Source organism: Anolis sagrei, chromosome 3 (genome assembly GCF_037176765.1).
Source record: "Anolis sagrei isolate rAnoSag1 chromosome 3, rAnoSag1.mat, whole genome shotgun sequence".
NCBI classification, from domain to species: Eukaryota; Metazoa; Chordata; class Lepidosauria; order Squamata; family Dactyloidae; genus Anolis; species Anolis sagrei.
The window spans coordinates 150,714,981-150,732,620 of record NC_090023.1 but is presented as its reverse complement, the minus strand read 5'-3'; the positions used below and the strand labels follow the sequence as shown (position 1 = coordinate 150,732,620).

Below are 17,640 nucleotides of genomic sequence, written 5' to 3'. Positions count from 1 at the left end.
AAAGGTGGTAGAAAACACTATCTCCTCCCTGGTAACAAATAGAAGATAGAAGTATAAGGTATGTAACAGTGATAGGCTTCGGTACTGTACGTTTTAAAGTCATTCCTTTTAAGTTCTTTTTCTAGACTTTCCAGAGTAATTTGCTTTGCCACAATGAGAAATGAAATGCTGGATTAGATCTGAGTATTGGAATGTTACTTTTTTTGCACTGCTATCTAGGAGATTCTTGGAGTGGTAGTCAAATAAGGGGTTTTTTTTTCAAACTCTAGATTGAATTAAAAAATTGTCCATAGAGAGTTTTTTTGTGTGTCAGAAGCAACTTGAGAATATACTGCAAGTGAAAGAATTGGCCATCTGCAAGGACATTGCCTAGGAGATGCCTGGATGTGTTACCATCCTGTGGCAGGCTTCCTTCATGTCCCCATATGGGAAGCTGGGGCTGACAGATGGGAGCTCATCCAGTCTCACAGATTCAAACCGCTGACTTTCAAGTCTTCAGGTCAGCTGTTCAGCCAGCACAAGGGTTTAACCGATTGTGCCACTCTGGCTCCCCATCCAGAGAGAGTTGATTCAGTAGGTATTCTTATCAAACTCTTGCAAAGCAATAATGTTTCACGTGTAATTGGAATTGGCCGTTTGAAAATAAAAAAAAATGTTTGCCTCTTTGTTCAACACATTGTGTTTTAGTTTAGACATAATATTGTGTAGGGAGAGTACAATCCTTTTTTTAAAAAAAGAACAATATCATGATAACCACTGGAGTTTATGGCCTATACCAGCACTAATTGACTTGCCTTCAGTCACTTGATGCTAAATAGTAAGTAGTTTATGGGGTTATAGTGATGAATCAGAGTTGCCTGACACCTGTTTTTTCCCCCCAAGAACCTTCTTCTCTTTAATCTTATATGGCAGGCAGATACAGCATATTAGGGCCCTTCCACACAGCCTATATCACAGAATAGCAAGGCAGAAAATCCCACAATATCTTCTTTGAACTGGGTTATCTGAGTCCATATTCAGATAATGTGGGATTTTCTGCCTTGATATTCTGGGATATAGGGCTGTGTGGAAGGGCCCTAAGAATGGCTGTACCTGTTGAAATTGGCCAGTACAGATAAGAGAAAAATTGATATATTTTAACTGACCTAAACTTTTACATGCTTTCTTGTATTGAGTATTTATTGTATCTATTATATAAAGAATTTGACTTTTTAAAAATGAACACAGGAAAAAAACAAAGCAGGCAGATTTTTCATCCCTAGAGGAAACCTATTCACATGTAAACACCCTTAGGACTTTCTCCTGCAGCCAGATTCCAGATGCATTTTATCTCCTTGTGTGGGCACAGGATTTGGCCCTTCATGTGGAATTTGTTAAAAAGCAAACTGAAATAACTCCTTTGGGCTTTAATGTATCTGGTATAAATTGAAATCTTTCTGTGATAGAGACATACTTTGCATTTCTCAAAAGCAATGAACTGACTTCTGGGTTCAAGTATATTTCCCTATTGATAATTTACATTTGGAGAGCAGATATATTTCCTATCATGTCCTCTTTTTAATTGCCCCGTGTCTTATTCATTTGATTACAGGATTTACTTTGAACTTATATGATTACCAACATATAAATTTCTCTTGTGTTAAAAAAAGAAAAGATGCAACAATGTCACATCTTAAGTGTTTTAACTATGTATATATATTCAAATTAGTTTCCCAGTGATGCAATTCAAAACCAAAATATTAGAAAAAGATCACTAGTTAATAGCGATTATTGTTTGAAGGACAGTAGTTTTATTCAATGTGTATATTCATCTGTATGTGTGTGTCAGAGAGAGAAAGGAAGTTGTGAATTACAATACAATCCTATGCATACTTACTTGAAAGAAACCCCACTGTGTTCAGTGGTGTTTATATCCAAATACGTTTGCAGATACTTGATTTTGCCTAAGATCTATTGAGCTTAGCGAAACTTAGCAGAATATCTGAATTCAGTATGAATTCATCATGTTGAATGCTAGAATAAATTGACTAAAATGGCATACATGGATTGAATTATTGTTTTCAGTGTTGCAAAATCAGATGCATAGTTCGGTTCTTTTGGTAAACACAAAATCAATATCCTTCTGCCATGAATAAATATTGATACTTTATCAATGTGCAGATCTGCCTTAAATATATTTTTCCTTGGTTCAAATTATTGCTTACAGAATTATTTTTTCGTGTCAGGAGTGACTTGAAAAACTGCAGGTTGCTTCTGGTGTGAGAGAATTGGGCATCTGCAAGGACATTGCCCAGGGGATGCCCAGATGTTTTGATGTTTTACCCATCCTTGTAGGAGGCTTCTCTCATGTCCCCACATGGGAGTGGGAGCTGGAGCTGACAGAGGGAGCTCACCCTTGCTCTCCCCGAATTTGAACCTTCGACCTGTCGGTCGTCAGTCCTGCCCGCACAAGGGTTTAACCCACTGTGCCACTGGGGGTTCCATTGCTTACGATTGATAATATTGTAAAATTACAGTATCTTTTAATTTGTATATAAAAACAGTAGGTTCAGAATAAATTAGGATGTCTGCTCATATTAGACCAGGGTGACTGTCCATGCACATGGATGCACACACATGTGCGAAGTGAAAACACACTGAAGTCACTCATGTCATGGAATTAGCATTTCAGATTTCTGAGGAACCTTTTCATGTTGCCTCTAACAGAGAATATGAGTCTGTAGCTGGGATGGAAAAATACTAGACTGTGTGTACACATGAAAACACTTTATGCGCGTACATTTCAGCCATGAAATTCTGTTCTGTCTATAAAAAGAGACAGTGGAAGCTTTCAGGACACTTTTAATTGAGGATGCAGTCTAATTGCATGTTGATGAAGCTATTCAGAAGCACAAGGTGAATCCTTTTTAATGAGTGGCGTCCCACACAGATTGGAGCCCATGGGTATTGTGGTATAGAAACCAAGTATCACAAACCTTTGGTTGCCACAGAAAATTGATTCACCAATGTAGTCTGGGCAGTTTTTTTTAATGCATAATGCATTAATTTACACTTTTTCCTTATTGTTTAGAAGTAAAGAATGAAGCTAAACCAAGTTACCCAAACCGCTCAGTTCAGTTCAAGAGTGCCAGTACCCATGCAATGGTTGGCATCAAGTCCACTGATGGAATCCGGGAACCAATCCCACTTGTTAATAACCGTAAAGGAAGTCTCCTTCTGCCAAACAATCCATCACTGCAACAGCTTAACCTTTTGGGCTCTGTTCAGCAAGGAAAATCTTCCTACTGTAGATTGCAAAGGGCACTCAGTCTACCTGCCAAATGCCACCATTACCTGAACAGAAAACCGGGGTTGAACCAAGAGCTCCGTAGGTAGTCCCATAGCCGGATGCATCAGGCAACAAAGATTCTTTTGTGCATGGGATGTGAAATTTAAGCGTTTTCAATGTGAAAATGACATTACTAATGCTCTGCTAAGTCCTTGCAGATGTGAGTTTCTCCAGATGTAGTGATTAATACCTTAATCAAGATAGCTAGACAACTAATGGTTTCTGGTTGGTGTTGTGTTTCATGTTTGACTGGCTTTGAAATCTTTACCTTTTTCACCAATAGGCTTGGCAAGTGTACAAGTCTGCATTAATGTCTGATTAATCTTGTTAGCTGTTACAGCTGATTTTGAGATATGTAAAAGCTGGGGTTTGTAAAAAAAAAACCCAAACAACCCTTGTTGTCGTTGATGACATAGATGAAACAATGGAGGTGACAGAATTATTTTTTGAGTGTATTAAAATACTTCAAATGTCTAAAGACCTTGACCAGTGCTTCTTTGAAGACATTTTTTGATTGTGCTTAAAGGAAGAACTGAGGATAAAAGCCAAGTAAGATGTTGTTTCAGATGTTAGCCTTCACACAAAAGCCATTAAAATTACAGCACATCTTAAATCAATTCATGGAGCATTGTCTGAAGGTTATGTCACAGAAATAATGAATCTATCCCACACACACTGCACACATTCACATATAAATTCTGAAATAAGCAAAGATTATAAAACATCCTTCTGACTTTTAAACTAAACTGTAGTCTAAACCAGAGTATCTGAAGCCTCATTAGACATTGTCTGATTCCTTTCCAATACAAAGTCTTCCATAGAGATAAAACTGTTTGATGTAGTGCCTATTAGGCTAAAGTAAGTTCTAGGTTGAGGCAAGGGTTGAGGCAATGCTTATTATTTGTTACAAGTAAGGGTATTTTACTGATTTATGAGGCCATAAACATATCCAGGAAGTATGCAAAGAATGAGGAAAGTACTTCATCAGTGTCACAAATGGATGGTGAAGCGACAGCTCTCCTGGTGGCCAGAAGCTGGAATGTTAAATAGCCTCTGAGTGTCTGTCTAGATATGTTGTGTGTCTATGGCATTGAATGTTTGCCATGTATATGTACATCATAATCCGCCTTGAGTCCCCTGTGAGGTGAGAAGGGCGGAATATAAATACTGTAAATAATAAATAATAATAAAATATGGGTACACAGAAAACCCAAGTCAAAGACCCCTTCCACACAGCTGAATAAAATCCCACATTAACTGCGTTGAACTGGAATATATGGCAGCGTGGACTGAGATAACCCAGTTTAAAGCAGATATTGTGGGATTTTCTGCCTTGATGTTCTGGGTTATATGGCTGTGTGAAAGGGCCCTTAGATTTCATGAGAACCTAGAGACAGAACACCTGCAACAAGTTGATAAGCCTTGTTATATTTCATAACTAATAGAGGAACTATATAATTTTGTATCTCCATTGAGGTAAGCATGATTCCTTTCTAGTATAGTGAGGCAAAAAGGCTGAAAGGGGAAAACATGTATTAAGCAGTGCAGAATATATGCAGCATTAACCCTTGTTTTCTCAAACATTTCAGCCAGTGGTAGTAGTAAACACCGTTTTATAGGATTTTCCTCCACAATCCTTTTTACAATAGGACACATCATACATTGAAAAACTAGTGCAGTTCTCGTCTTGTCTATGTTATGATTGCACAATTACACATAGTATGTAGAGTTACTAATCATCATATTAGAAGTTATTTTGTCTACTAATTATGCACAAAGATTTAAATAGGCTTTCTGGATGGCTCACAATCGAATAAGATGATGAAAAGGAGGCTAAACAAGGAGCAAAGTTGACAGCAAGCAGTGATGTTCAATGATGAACAGTTATTCATTCCCGATTTAGCTTATAGTGTAATATGCCATACTTGTAGCTGTGCTATAAACTTCAGTATAACTCGCCTCCTACATTTTCTGCTAGATATAAGGTGGAACAGTCACTAATGTCAACAGCATAGATAGCCATTGTAACTGCATTACACATTAACACTTTTGCTGACCTCACAATGGGTGGTGGCAGTGGTAAATAGGATATAATGTCAAAGTTATGAATAGAAAAGTTTCCATTAGGGACATTTCAGGCTTCTTCTTCAGTTTGCTTCTTCAGGATGCTATATGTCCCATCTTATGGAGAAGGAGAAAGAGTGAAACTGAACAGGGCCCAGAACATTGTTCTGATTACTGCATTCACCATTCAGATAATTTTGGTGTGAACCATGTTTATTGCTAAGGAACATTTTTTTTTTTCAAATGCATCATGTAAGATAAAATCTTTCAGACTTTTAGGATAGGAATGTAGAATGATAGAGTGATCTCTCATCACTATATATTCTTGCTAAAAAAAAAAAGATGCACCTTATCAAAGGAAGGAGACATAGCCAGTGTTTGATGCAGACATTGGATTAGGAAAATTGTCTTATCTTGAGAAACAGAAAAAGACAGTGAGAGCTTTTTGAGAGCTACTGCTTATTTATTGAAAGTACTCTTTGAGATAGCTTTCTATTCATCAGTTTTTCTAGAATTTAGTTTGATTTGAGTGTGTCTGTATCACCATCTGCAGAAGGGAGCTTCACCTCAGATGAGACTGCAGAGACAAACTTGAGGTCAGCCAAACTCCCCTTGCCGTAACCAAACTCTTATAAACCTCCCTCTAAATCCCTTCAACCCAGAGCCTTTGTGGGCTGCAGGGAAGCCCTTTGTGGGCCACATTTAGCCCGTGGACCAGAAGCTCTACAGACCTGGCTTAGGACAATGGTGACAGCAGCTGTTAGGCATCTCCACTCTTCATATTACATTAACACAGGGCATTAGGTCAGGTTCAGAAGCATTTAGAAGAAAGAAGAGGATGTCCACTATAACCAGATATGAATCCTTTCTGTACTCTACTTCGGAGCCCCCAGTGGGGCAATGGATTAAACCCTTGTGATGTCTGACAGATCAGTGGTTCGAATCTGGGGAGAGCAGATTGAGCTCCTTCTGTTAGCTCCAGCTTCCCATGCAGGGACCTGAGAGAAGCCTCCCACAAGGATGGTAAAGTATCAAAAACATCCAGGCGTCTCCTGGGCAACATTCTTGCAGACAGCCAATTCTCTCACACAAGCAGCAACTTGCAGTTTTTCAAATCGCTTCTGACACACAAAAATGTATTCTACCTTTGAAACAGGGTAATGGCAGCATCAGTGGGGAGGACCAGACTGGTGAAGCTGGGCCTGTAAGATGTAAAATTTTAATGCTCCAGATGTCTATTTGTTATGCTCTTTAGTTAGTTTTTAGCAAATGTTCCTTATTATTTTAATGTAATTTATAATGTATATAAATTAGATATTGGTCCAATCAGGAAATTGCTGTTTGGAAAATCAGTTAATAAATGCAGTATGTATATAAATAACTAAACTGTTTTTTTAGATCTCTGCATACTCAGGTTTTTGCCCGAAGCACATTATTTAATGCTTGTACATTTTTCACTGTGTTGTGTTTCAGTATCATTAATTTGCAGAGGCAGTTTAAATTAGGTGAAATTTTGAGTGGATGGGGGTTGCTGGCAGTGAAAAATCCAAAAGTGGCAAAGACTGCTGGTTGATGTGCATTGTGGTATCACTGTACTCAAAAATAGCTAGATTTTCTATCTTTTTCAGTAATCTCAATCCATGGGATTATTTATATATTTATCTCTAATTATATCATAATTTCTGATTTCTTTTACTCTTTAATGTACCTTGATCTCCTAGTTTTTTTCAGCACCAAATTTTTGTGGGTCAAAAGATGTGTCTCAGCCAATCATCCTTCTCCTTGAACAGAAAGGATTTTTTTTTAGAATTGTCCATAATTTATACTTCTTTTCCCTGCATTTGTTGCTGTCTTTATGCAGTCCGTGACATTCATCTTCCTTAAATTATCATCGTCAAATCGGGACTATTGGGACACAGAATGATTTCATAGTATCTTCACCACATTAGTTAAATTCCACTGAGTTCTACACTTACAATTTGGGCTCACCACATTAAAGTGTAGAGCATAGCAGTTTTTGAGTCTTTTAAACATAGGGAGCAGTGGTCTTTTTCAACATATCAGGAAGAGTGAAGAAATTGATTTTTCTCAACTCTCTGGGGTTTTTTTTGCCAGATTTCAAATGTTCCGTCACAGCCATTTCCTTTTCCTCACCGAGCAAGTAGGGTCTTTGCCAAAAATATTCTTTTTTTAAGCCTTGGAAATAAGCCCCACTGAGTTCAGTTAAACTCTAGCACCTTTCAGGGCTATCTGGCCATGTTTCAGAAGCATTATCTCATTATTATCAGAGGCAAGTGGGAATAATGCAATTTGCCACCTTGGTTAGCATAGAATAGCCTTGCAGCTTCAAACCCTGGCTGCCATTATGCAATGAGGCAAGTATCCAGATCTTTGGGATTCAGAAGCTGCAGTATATGGCAATGTAGATGGGGCTCTAGATAATATCATTTCAAGATAAAGTTCCTTGGAAATAAGCCCCACTGAGTTCGGTTAAACTCTAGTAACTTTCAGGGCTGTCTGGCCATGTTCCAGAAGCATTATCCCCTGACGTTTAACCCACATAAGTGGCAATCATCTTCTGTGGGAAGTGGGAACATAGCAATTGGTGACCTTGATTAGCAATGAATAGCCTTGAAGCTTCAAACCTGGCTGCCATTATGCAATGATGCAAGTTTCCAGATCTTTGGGATTCAGAAGCTGAATTATATGGCAATTTAGATGGGGGGCCCACTTATCAGAGGCAAGTGGGAATAATGCAATTGGCAACCTTGATTAGCATTGAATAGCCTTGCAGCTTCAAAGCCTGGCTGCAATTATGCAATGATGCAAGTATCCCCTAGTAATTTGTTAGTATATGATTATGAAAGTATTATACATTGTATATGCACCTTTGTTCCCAGAACACATACAGCTAAGTTGCAGCGTTTGTCCCTTTTCCCCAATGGCAGAAATGACACTGAAATACCCAATCCTTCTTTCTACCTTCCTTCCTCCTCTCTTCTTGGCAGCATCCCAAAGGGACAAACTGAGCATGCTCAGAAACTTCTCAGATCTCATTTTAGTATGGAAGGAGGCTGAGATTTCAAAAAGGGGAGGATTTCTTTCAACAAATAATGCAGGGGAGAAGGATGGTGGGCAGGGCCTCAGAACTGTAATGTGATGAGAAATTACTTAAAAGAATGCGGATACATACTGAGTTGCATGGAAGTGTGGTGATGGTAAACAATTCTTGCATTTCATAGGAAAGTGGAGCTCTACTCAGCCGAACGTTTTCATCCATTTGTCTTAATGCGATGAAGTCCTAAGTAATGTCAGTATTGTCATTGGAAACCAATCCTTTTGACCCCTATCTAAGGGGATGAACAAGGGTTCGTGTCTGTTGCCAGGATTATCATAAGGACTCTTCTTGTCACTCTGTGCAGTGTTTTATTCATAGTTGCTTACTTTTGCATCACTTTATAATGAAATAGGACCCAGTTGTTTTGAAACCCATTCATCTGTTTGGGGTATTTTCCTACAGGAGTGGGCAAACAATCAATTTCAACCCAAGATGGGAAGGAATGTTATGTTGCCTTGATACTGGGGATGATATTTGAGTATTCTGTTTGAAGTTTCTTATACCATATAGCTCTAATGGGATGCTTTTCAAGAGCACAAAGACATAATCTAGCCTTCCCTACATTTCTGCACCCTGTTTTTGCTGAGACAGAACTATCATCTTATAAGTTATATGATTTCCTTTGCAATTTAGTCACATTTAAGCAACTTTCAGTCCTATTGATTGCAAAAGAAGAGGTGTAAAGTACATCTTTAATTCTCCCATTGAAATAAATGGTAATAAAAATACTTCATGTTGTTCCCAATGTTCCCTAAAGGCATGGTGTAAGTCTTATAAACAAAGGCTTGCTTGAATGCCACATAAATATATATAATTCTCAAGAGATATATTCCATTTCCTAAGAGAGGCTTTAAGAAACTTCTTTAACTTTACAAAGTTCGATGTCATATCTTGGTGACATGCAGGGAATGGAAATTTGTACAATGTCCAGATTTCAAATATGCATGCACAGTGTGAAAAGACCATATAAATATGGAAAGCAAGGATATATCTACATTGTAGAATGAATGCAGTTTGGCATCACTTTAATTACCATGGCTCAGTGCAATGAAATCATGGGAGTTATAGCTTTATAAGGTCTTGAGCCTTCTCTGCCAAAGAGTGTGGTTTCTTACCAATTAATTTATTAAAAAAACATTTTGCAAGACCAGAATAAACTTATTAGTCTCACAAGCAATATCAACTGGATTACCTTGAGGTTGTGGAGGCAGGTTTAGTGGCTTTGATGCTGTTGTTATTTCTGAATAGATATGACATAACTGGCTTACATGATTACTGATTTTGGCACCAATTTGGAAATTGAGGAGGTAGTATGTATGCATGTATGTTGATAGGTAAGTGAATTAACGAACAGGGAGACATAACAATCCACGTCATTAGAGAGTTAAAATAAGAGATCCAACATTCAAAACAGTTTTTCCTAAATTGTTTTGAAAGAAATGAGATCTTAGTTGAAAATAACATTGTCTGGATTAAAGCCAGAATGTGTTATTAATTCATTTGCAGTCAAATCTAGGCAGCTGTCAAACCTATAGGCCTCTTTGTTTGTTTAAATTTAATTTGGCTTTTTGACCATAGTTCCCAAAAGACTTGCATCACTCATTTACTTTGTTGTTGTTTTGGTTGATTACTTTTGAACCTACACAGGAAGAAATGCCCCGTGATGCTTCTATTTCTTATAATTCCAAATAACTTCTGTCTGAGGCTTAGCTGTTTTCATTGTATTTAGTTTGACTTTCTATTAATTATAGGGTGGAAATGGCCTATTTTATTTGATAAAAGTGTCAATTTTACCAAGCCCAGTATTGCTGTGGAGCAATTTTGTGTAAAGAGAGAGAACTGACTCTTCTAATGATCAAAAATGGTAAAGAAAGGTAGTGCTAAATGAGTTAGTGATAAAAAGAAAACAGTTTTATTTGTTTTTTTTTGTATATGTTTAATCTATTTCAATTTTTAAGATAAAAATAGGCAATAGAGAGAACATACTATGATTGTGGTAAACTTAAGCATCATTGTGCTGTAGAGTTTAGACAACATTTATATTTTTCTGTAATGATTAACTTGCTTTATTTTTCTTTGCTTTATAAAGAAAAAATATAAAGCTAATGGTGATCTACTTAAACAGTCCACCATCCTCATTAAAATGAATTTCATGTACAGTTCCCATTGTTTCTTATACAGGAAGTTTTCCTGCCATTTTGTTACATTCTTCCTGTGATAACACCCCCTTTTATAATAAAGAGTGAAACAATGGGTTCTGGAGCCGAATCCGCACTAGCAATATAAATCAGCTCAACTTTGCATTACCTGGTCCTGGTTCTACTCCAGTTATCATCACATTAACATGTTATAACATGAACCTAATGGATATTTACAGTCACACCATCCTCCTTACATAAGTTACTTTAGGACCTAAGGCAGCATTCCACCATTTCCATGTGGTCGCTACATCAGATTATAGCCTGTTGCACTACTGTGGATTCTCCGTATTTTGAAATGGTAGTGGATGAGGGGGGCAGTGAAGAGAGATTTAGCTGCCACTAAACACCTCTTCCTGTCCCACTTGTCATGTTGTTTTCTTGTTTTAAATGATCAAACTAGATTTTAACAGCCCTTTTTGTGACATCCCATTTTTTTTTACATTGCTTAATGCCCTCATCAAGATATTATTTTTTCTGGTTGTTTTTAATGGGCAGATTGGATTTTAATATCCCTCTGTTGTGGCACCCCATTTTCACTCTTTATTCTGATGATGGAGGCTTCCAACTGAACTCCCTACCCCAAGTAAATTGAAAGTTTGCTTTTTGGTGAAAAAGAAAAATGTATTTGAAGTTACCATATGTCCGCCTGGGCTAGGTAACCACACACTGATCAATATTGTCCACCAACCATCAAAGCCCCAAATATAATTCAGAAAGCAGGGACAAACTTCTAAAAAATGATTTCCAATGAAATTCAGAGTAAATGGCATTAATTTTAATAGCTTTAAAGCCTAAAAGGAGCATGTTTGTTTTGCAAATGGGACAAACACCATGTGTTCCAGCAATATCAGGAGTAAGTTGGGTACATTTTTTTTTGCTAGTGTGCATCCGGACTTAATTGTGCTGAAGTTTCATGCACAACAGCATCATTTTTCATTTATTGCAGCCCTGAATAACAAGGCAATGAATGTTTTATATGTCTTCATGAACACTCTGTGCGCTGGCATTTCAGGAGTATCAGGTTATCAACATAAGCAAAGTACAGTCAGGCAATATTCTGTATTTGGAATTCAAATATACTTAATCTTTTTGCAGGGTGCTTATTTCCGTTTTCTGAAAACACAGCTTAACTATAAATGATCTTTTATGAAAACACAAACCATCTCCAGAATCTCTTCAGTCAATGCCTTGCCTTTCTTTCTTCCTCTTCCTCCACCTCAGCTTTCAATTTGAACTCTTTTCGACTAACACTGCTTTGGTCTCTACTGAATCTATGTAAGATAGTAATGAAGTATCAGTGTGTGAATGAAACTGAGTGTGTGTTCTTGGCTATTTCACCTGTATTTCATGTGACAATTTGAGCTGATCATGACCTCATCAGTTGCCTGTATTTCCAGTTGAAGACGAGCAGCCGACGACGCTGTCACCCAAAAAGAAGCAGCGCAATGGAGGCATGCGAAATTCACCCAACTCCTCGCCCAAGATGGCTAGGTAAGACTAAGCAAGTCGTATCTTTATCTCCTCTCCTAATATAACCTCCTCCCCCAATAATAAATAAATAAAAATGTATGGGGGGGGGGTCATGGCGGTGTGGTGGGGAACGCAGAAGATTGTTAGATGGTTTCTGAAAGACTGAAGTATTTATTCTGTCAGCTTGTCAGCAGTTAATGATAGAGCTGGAAAAAAATCTGTCATGAAAAACAGTTTGAAAAGCTGTTTGAAAAATACATAGGCTTTAAAGTCTTAGCTGTCACCCTGTCCTGTCCATGTGTAGTTCTTAAACAGCAGTGGCACTAATGATAGCACTAACCAATCAGAGGAACCCATGTGGTTAGTTTGCCTTGGGCAATTCTCTTTTTGTAGGAATCCCTCTGAGTACTGTTTTCTGTACTTAAGGCCATATGTGAAATGTATCATCACAATCAAAAATGAACCTGTGTATTACCTTCCTTTTATCCTGTCGATTGAAATCAAATTTCCCCTAATTGATTTTGAATTTTTTTAAAGGCCTAATAATCTATGTACTTGCCAAAGCAAAGTTCACAATGAATGCAGTTCTACTAAGGCTAAAAGCAATATTAATTATGAAATGTGGGGACTCCTTAAAGAAGAAAGACTATAGGTATTATGAAGACAAGCAATGTGAATGCACTTTCGTTCTCACTTTATACCTGTGTATCCTACTGCCTTTAATTAGGTGTGCAGTATTTGTTTCTAACTGATTCCTATAATAAATTCCATTAGATAAATTATTATGGTTATGTGATTATTCAGAGGCTTTCTGATACTGCCAAGGATACCTCTTTATAATGTATGGTGAAATTTTATATGAATCAAAACTGTAAAATGCTAATTTCACTCAGCTTAATCTGTTTGTTCCTCGGGTATATTTTTCCAAATATGCTTCAAACTTTGTTCTAGGAATTAACAACCATTAATTCTAGGAATTAAACCATTATCATCACCATTGGTTATCAGTCATGATCGAGTATGATTGCGTTCCAAGTGTAGAGTCTTGGTGGTGGGTCCATAGGTGACAACATAAATATGTACAGGATTTATTTATTTATTTATTGTGTCAAAACAAATTGAGACTACAGTTATAATGTATAAAAAACCACAAACAAAATTAAAAACTTGGCATTATACTAAATTTTCTTTGACCAGAAGCTGGCCACATCAGGTGCCTCTGGTGTTGCTGTGAGAAGGTCCTCCATTGTGCATGTGGCAGGGCTCAGATTGTATATGTATAGGAGACTCATTGCTCATTTTGGACCTCCCTCAGAAGCATTTGCTCTAGTCTAGGGGAATCCCCAAATTTAATTCAAATTTCACGTTTATTCAGATTATCTTGGCCACATTACAATGGACATCCTACTAAAGATTTTTAAAAATGCTGCTTTTGACACTGCAAGTGTCAAAAATGTAATGCTTGGTGAAGTCATGCTTTCTCAGCCTCAGAGGAAGGCAGAAGCACGCCCTCCTTGAACAAGACAATCTTGTGTTAAATTTGCTTTAAAGTTCCCATAAATTGGAAACTACTTGACAACACAAAACAATAACAAAAACAATACCTAAACCAAAAATATACATCCATTCTAATCGAGATAGAAGTATTCACATTTAAATAATCAGGAACAGGAAGGTATTTTTTTCAAAATATACAAAAGTAATATTTATTTTAACTGTTCACTCTTTTCAGTTGGAGCGATTAGAATTCTATCCAGTCCTTTTCAGTGATTTGTTCAAGAATTTCAAGTGCTGCTTAGAAAGATACTCATTACTTTATGTTTTTCCTAAATCCCAGGGTATTCTTATACTGTGAAGCTGTTTTCTTTGGAATTTAGAACTACCGCAATAGGTTCATATGGAAAATATTCTTACTTGTGACATTTCCCCTTTTATTGTCCATCTATTGCTATCATTAATTTGTTGAAAAAGTTCAGAGTACCTGTTAACTAATCTTTTATAACTCAATACTGACTTAGATTTTGTTAAGGAGATGGGGAGGGGGGAAATGAGTAGGCAGCCAATTTCCGCATTCATATCATGTGGTTGTTACTCTGCCGTCATTTAGAATTCACGTGTCTTCATGTCATCTCATCTCCGTTAATTTTATCCACTGGAAATCTGAAAGAAAAAAGGGAGTGCCTCCTCTCCTTCTATCATCTGATAAATGTAGGATTATAAAAATGAAATAAAATAAGAGGGGAAAAGAGACAGTCAGAGGGAAGAGGGGAGAACAGCAACATTTGGAGCGAAGTGCACTGTCCCTGTTTGCTATGTAAAGTATGCCTCATTTCTTTGATCTTGAGTCATAATAATTCTGGGGAGTTATACTGTTTTCATATGCTTCAAAGCTGTGTCAAAGTTTTGCTGCTTTAGGGTACTTCTTTATTCTACTGGCTCTTGGGTACTGAGATGACAGGTCCTCGGCACTAGGTGCAGGCTTTTTCAAGTCATAGCCTTCAGCAAAACATCAAATTACCAAATACAGGCTAACACACTTCTACACAAATGCCTTTCCTGTAGATATATTATACCATATATATTAAATACTTTAGTGTTACACGGTACATTTTATGTGCAATAGAAAGTGATGGTTTGAGGTAGCCTTAGGGGGACTTCCCCCCCTTCCACAAGCCGAAAAAGCTAGTGTATACTGTATCAAGTATGGTTTTTACAGGACTTTCTGCCCGAAGGCCTTTGTAAATAAGTAATGATCAACAGATTGGCTGTGGGTTTTTGAAAAGCATGCCTGTGTCAGCTTGCATGATGGGGGAAGAATTTTCAAAGTGGAGCCTGCTTTCATTGCCTACTGAAGAGGGACTAAGGGAGATTACTCATTGCAAGCTTGAGCTGTCTGCTCAGTAACGCATCAGAATTGCTAAACATAGGTTGGGCAATGAGTGGGGAGCAGGCCAAAACCAGACGTGTTTTGTTTCCTCCTTTGCCTGTCTACTGGACCTCAGCCTTCCCCTATGCTTTGTACCTTGGCCCAAATAGATATTGTTTGGGACACCATGTTAATGAAGCCCAGTCCAGCTCAAGAAAACTTGAAGTCACTTAGAATGCAAAATGTATAATGGGGGCAGAATTGGTAGTCCTTGTAGAAATGTGGAAATATGCTATTTTGTTTCTGAAAAGTTTAAATTATGCACTTCTAACAACAGCAAGAAGAACACAGCTGTTTCTCTATCCAGTCAACACAGTTGATGCCCACTGAGTACAAAAGCACCCTTGAGGAATATCACTCATCCTATTGTAGCTTTGGCTATAACATAGAATCATAGAATCCTAGAGTTGGAAGAGACCTCATGAGCCATCCAGTCCAACCCCCTGCCAAGAAGCAGGAATATTGCATTCAAAGCACCCCTGACATATGGCCATCCAGCCTCTGTTTAAAAACTTCCAAAGAAGGAGCCTACACCACACTCCGGGGCAGAGAGTTCCACTGCTGAACGGCTCTCACAGTCAGGAAGTTCTTCCTCATGTTCAGATGGAATCTCCTTTCTTGTAGTTTGAAGCCATTGTTCCATGTCATAGTCTCCAGGGAAGCAGAAAACAAGCTTGCTCCCTCCTCCCTATGACTTCCTCTCACATATTTATACATTGCTATCATATCTCCTCATAAACTTCCCTTCTTCAGGCTAAACATTCCCAGCTCTTTGAGCTGCTCCTCATAGGGCTTGTTCTCCAGAACCTTAATCATTTTAGTCACCCTCCTCTGGACATATTCCAGCTTGTCAATATCTCTCTTCAATTGTGGTGACCAGAATTGGACATTTTGAAGTGTCTCTTTGAAAACTGCACATTTGGCTTCAATTTAACTTTCGCGTGTAGATGGGCAAGTTCCAGGCATCAAGGCTTGGGTCACTTGTCTGCTAACAGTCCCTCAAAATGAAGCAGATAGAAAAAAGTGGAAGTGAGTTGAAATCTACTTTTGGTTGTGAATAAGAGAAAAAATACATTAAAATGTGCAAGGAAGCCCTACAACCTGTTTAAAGGTGCTCCTGGGTGGCTTCTAGAAGTAAAAGTTCACAATGTTTGTGACATTTTCCAAGTTGTGAAGATCTAGGGGAAGTTGTTAGGTTCAGGTGACACATCTAATCTAACATTCTGTTCACATTCTGTTCACAAAGGGACTTGCCAGTAGAATGTCTACCAATAAGCCATGTGTGACAATGCACTTAGATTGCATCATATTTTAAACCAATAATCATATTAGAAAATTTGGAATAGTGTAGAGATTATGCAGAAACATTATTAATATAACTTTCTGTTCTAATGTAGAAAGGAAAATAATGTCCCCTGCTAGTAATTACAATTTTCTCCCACTTTCAGATCATTTATTTATTTGAAGAAAGAAATGCATAGTTTCTTGGAATATTTTTTATTGCCATCTCCAATTCAAATAACTAATTTGCAATTTCTGTAAAGTCAAAAATAAGTTGTTCTGAAATCACTGGTGACAACACAAGGAAAACTCAATTCAGTAAACAATGTATGTTAACAATGGCTAGGAATGCAAAAGAGCCGTACCCACCAGGAGCGTCATGTGCGTCAAGCCCATTAAAGTGAATGGGAGTTTTATTGCAGCATGTCTGTTTCTGCATTATCTCTTATTCATTTCCATGAGATTTGCACAGGGGGAAAACATTCTGGTGGATAGTGCCTCTAGTCCTCAGTGCTTTGATCACTGCAGTTGGACGAGGCCAGTATACAGAGTAGAAGGAAATGTCAGACCTGCTGAGACAATGCCTCTAAATGGAGAAACAAATAGTATGTGACAGGGCCCAGGGGCCTGAAAAGAAAACAAATAGTTTGTCCCTGTCCACTCCAAACTGAATGGTATACTTGACACTGGCCTCTAGACAAGCAGCACTCTCAGCAAAGGGTCATTATCATTAGTGTCCCTGATCACACACCCAAACCACAGCGGCTCTGGCTCTGCTGAGTTCTCAGTTTGTTGCCAAGGAGAATTTCATAACCTCAAGGATTTGCCTGAGTTTCAAAACCCTCCTCTGGCTTTACCCTTTGCCAACCAAAACAGGACGTACTAAACTTGCTCAGAGATGGATGCCAAGGTCCAGCAAAGTGGCAGGGAAAAAGACAGCATTTCTGTGAGGTTTGTGAAAATGTAACGAGACTTGCTTATGAATAAATACAGAAATGCAGCCACAAAGTGTATATTTAAATGATGTTTGCCATGTTTATCTCACTGCAATTTGGCAGGGAAGGGGATTCACAAACACATGCTATATTCCACTTATTTAATGAAGTGCTGAACTATATATGTTATACATATAGTTCTCTTTAATGCCAAAGATATGAATGAGACATGGAAGGATACACATTCAGCAAATAGGCAGGATTTAATATTTGATTTAGAATGATCTGTAACTCATGCCCAGGAAGGTAACATGGAA

The 17,640-nt window shown here is 37.8% G+C and overlaps 1 protein-coding gene across 22 annotated transcripts in view; it reads left to right on the top strand.

Annotated features, from left to right (window-relative positions):
* Positions 1-17,640, top strand: part of KCNMA1 (potassium calcium-activated channel subfamily M alpha 1) — a 571,036-nt gene that overhangs the window by 472,273 nt on the left and 81,123 nt on the right. For all 22 annotated transcript variants that reach the window (XM_060769087.2, XM_060769090.2, XM_060769088.2 and 19 more), the window contains one exon: positions 12,109-12,202. In XM_060769087.2, the coding sequence (XP_060625070.1) occupies positions 12,109-12,202 (94 nt within the window). The remainder of the gene's footprint in view (positions 1-12,108; positions 12,203-17,640) is intronic.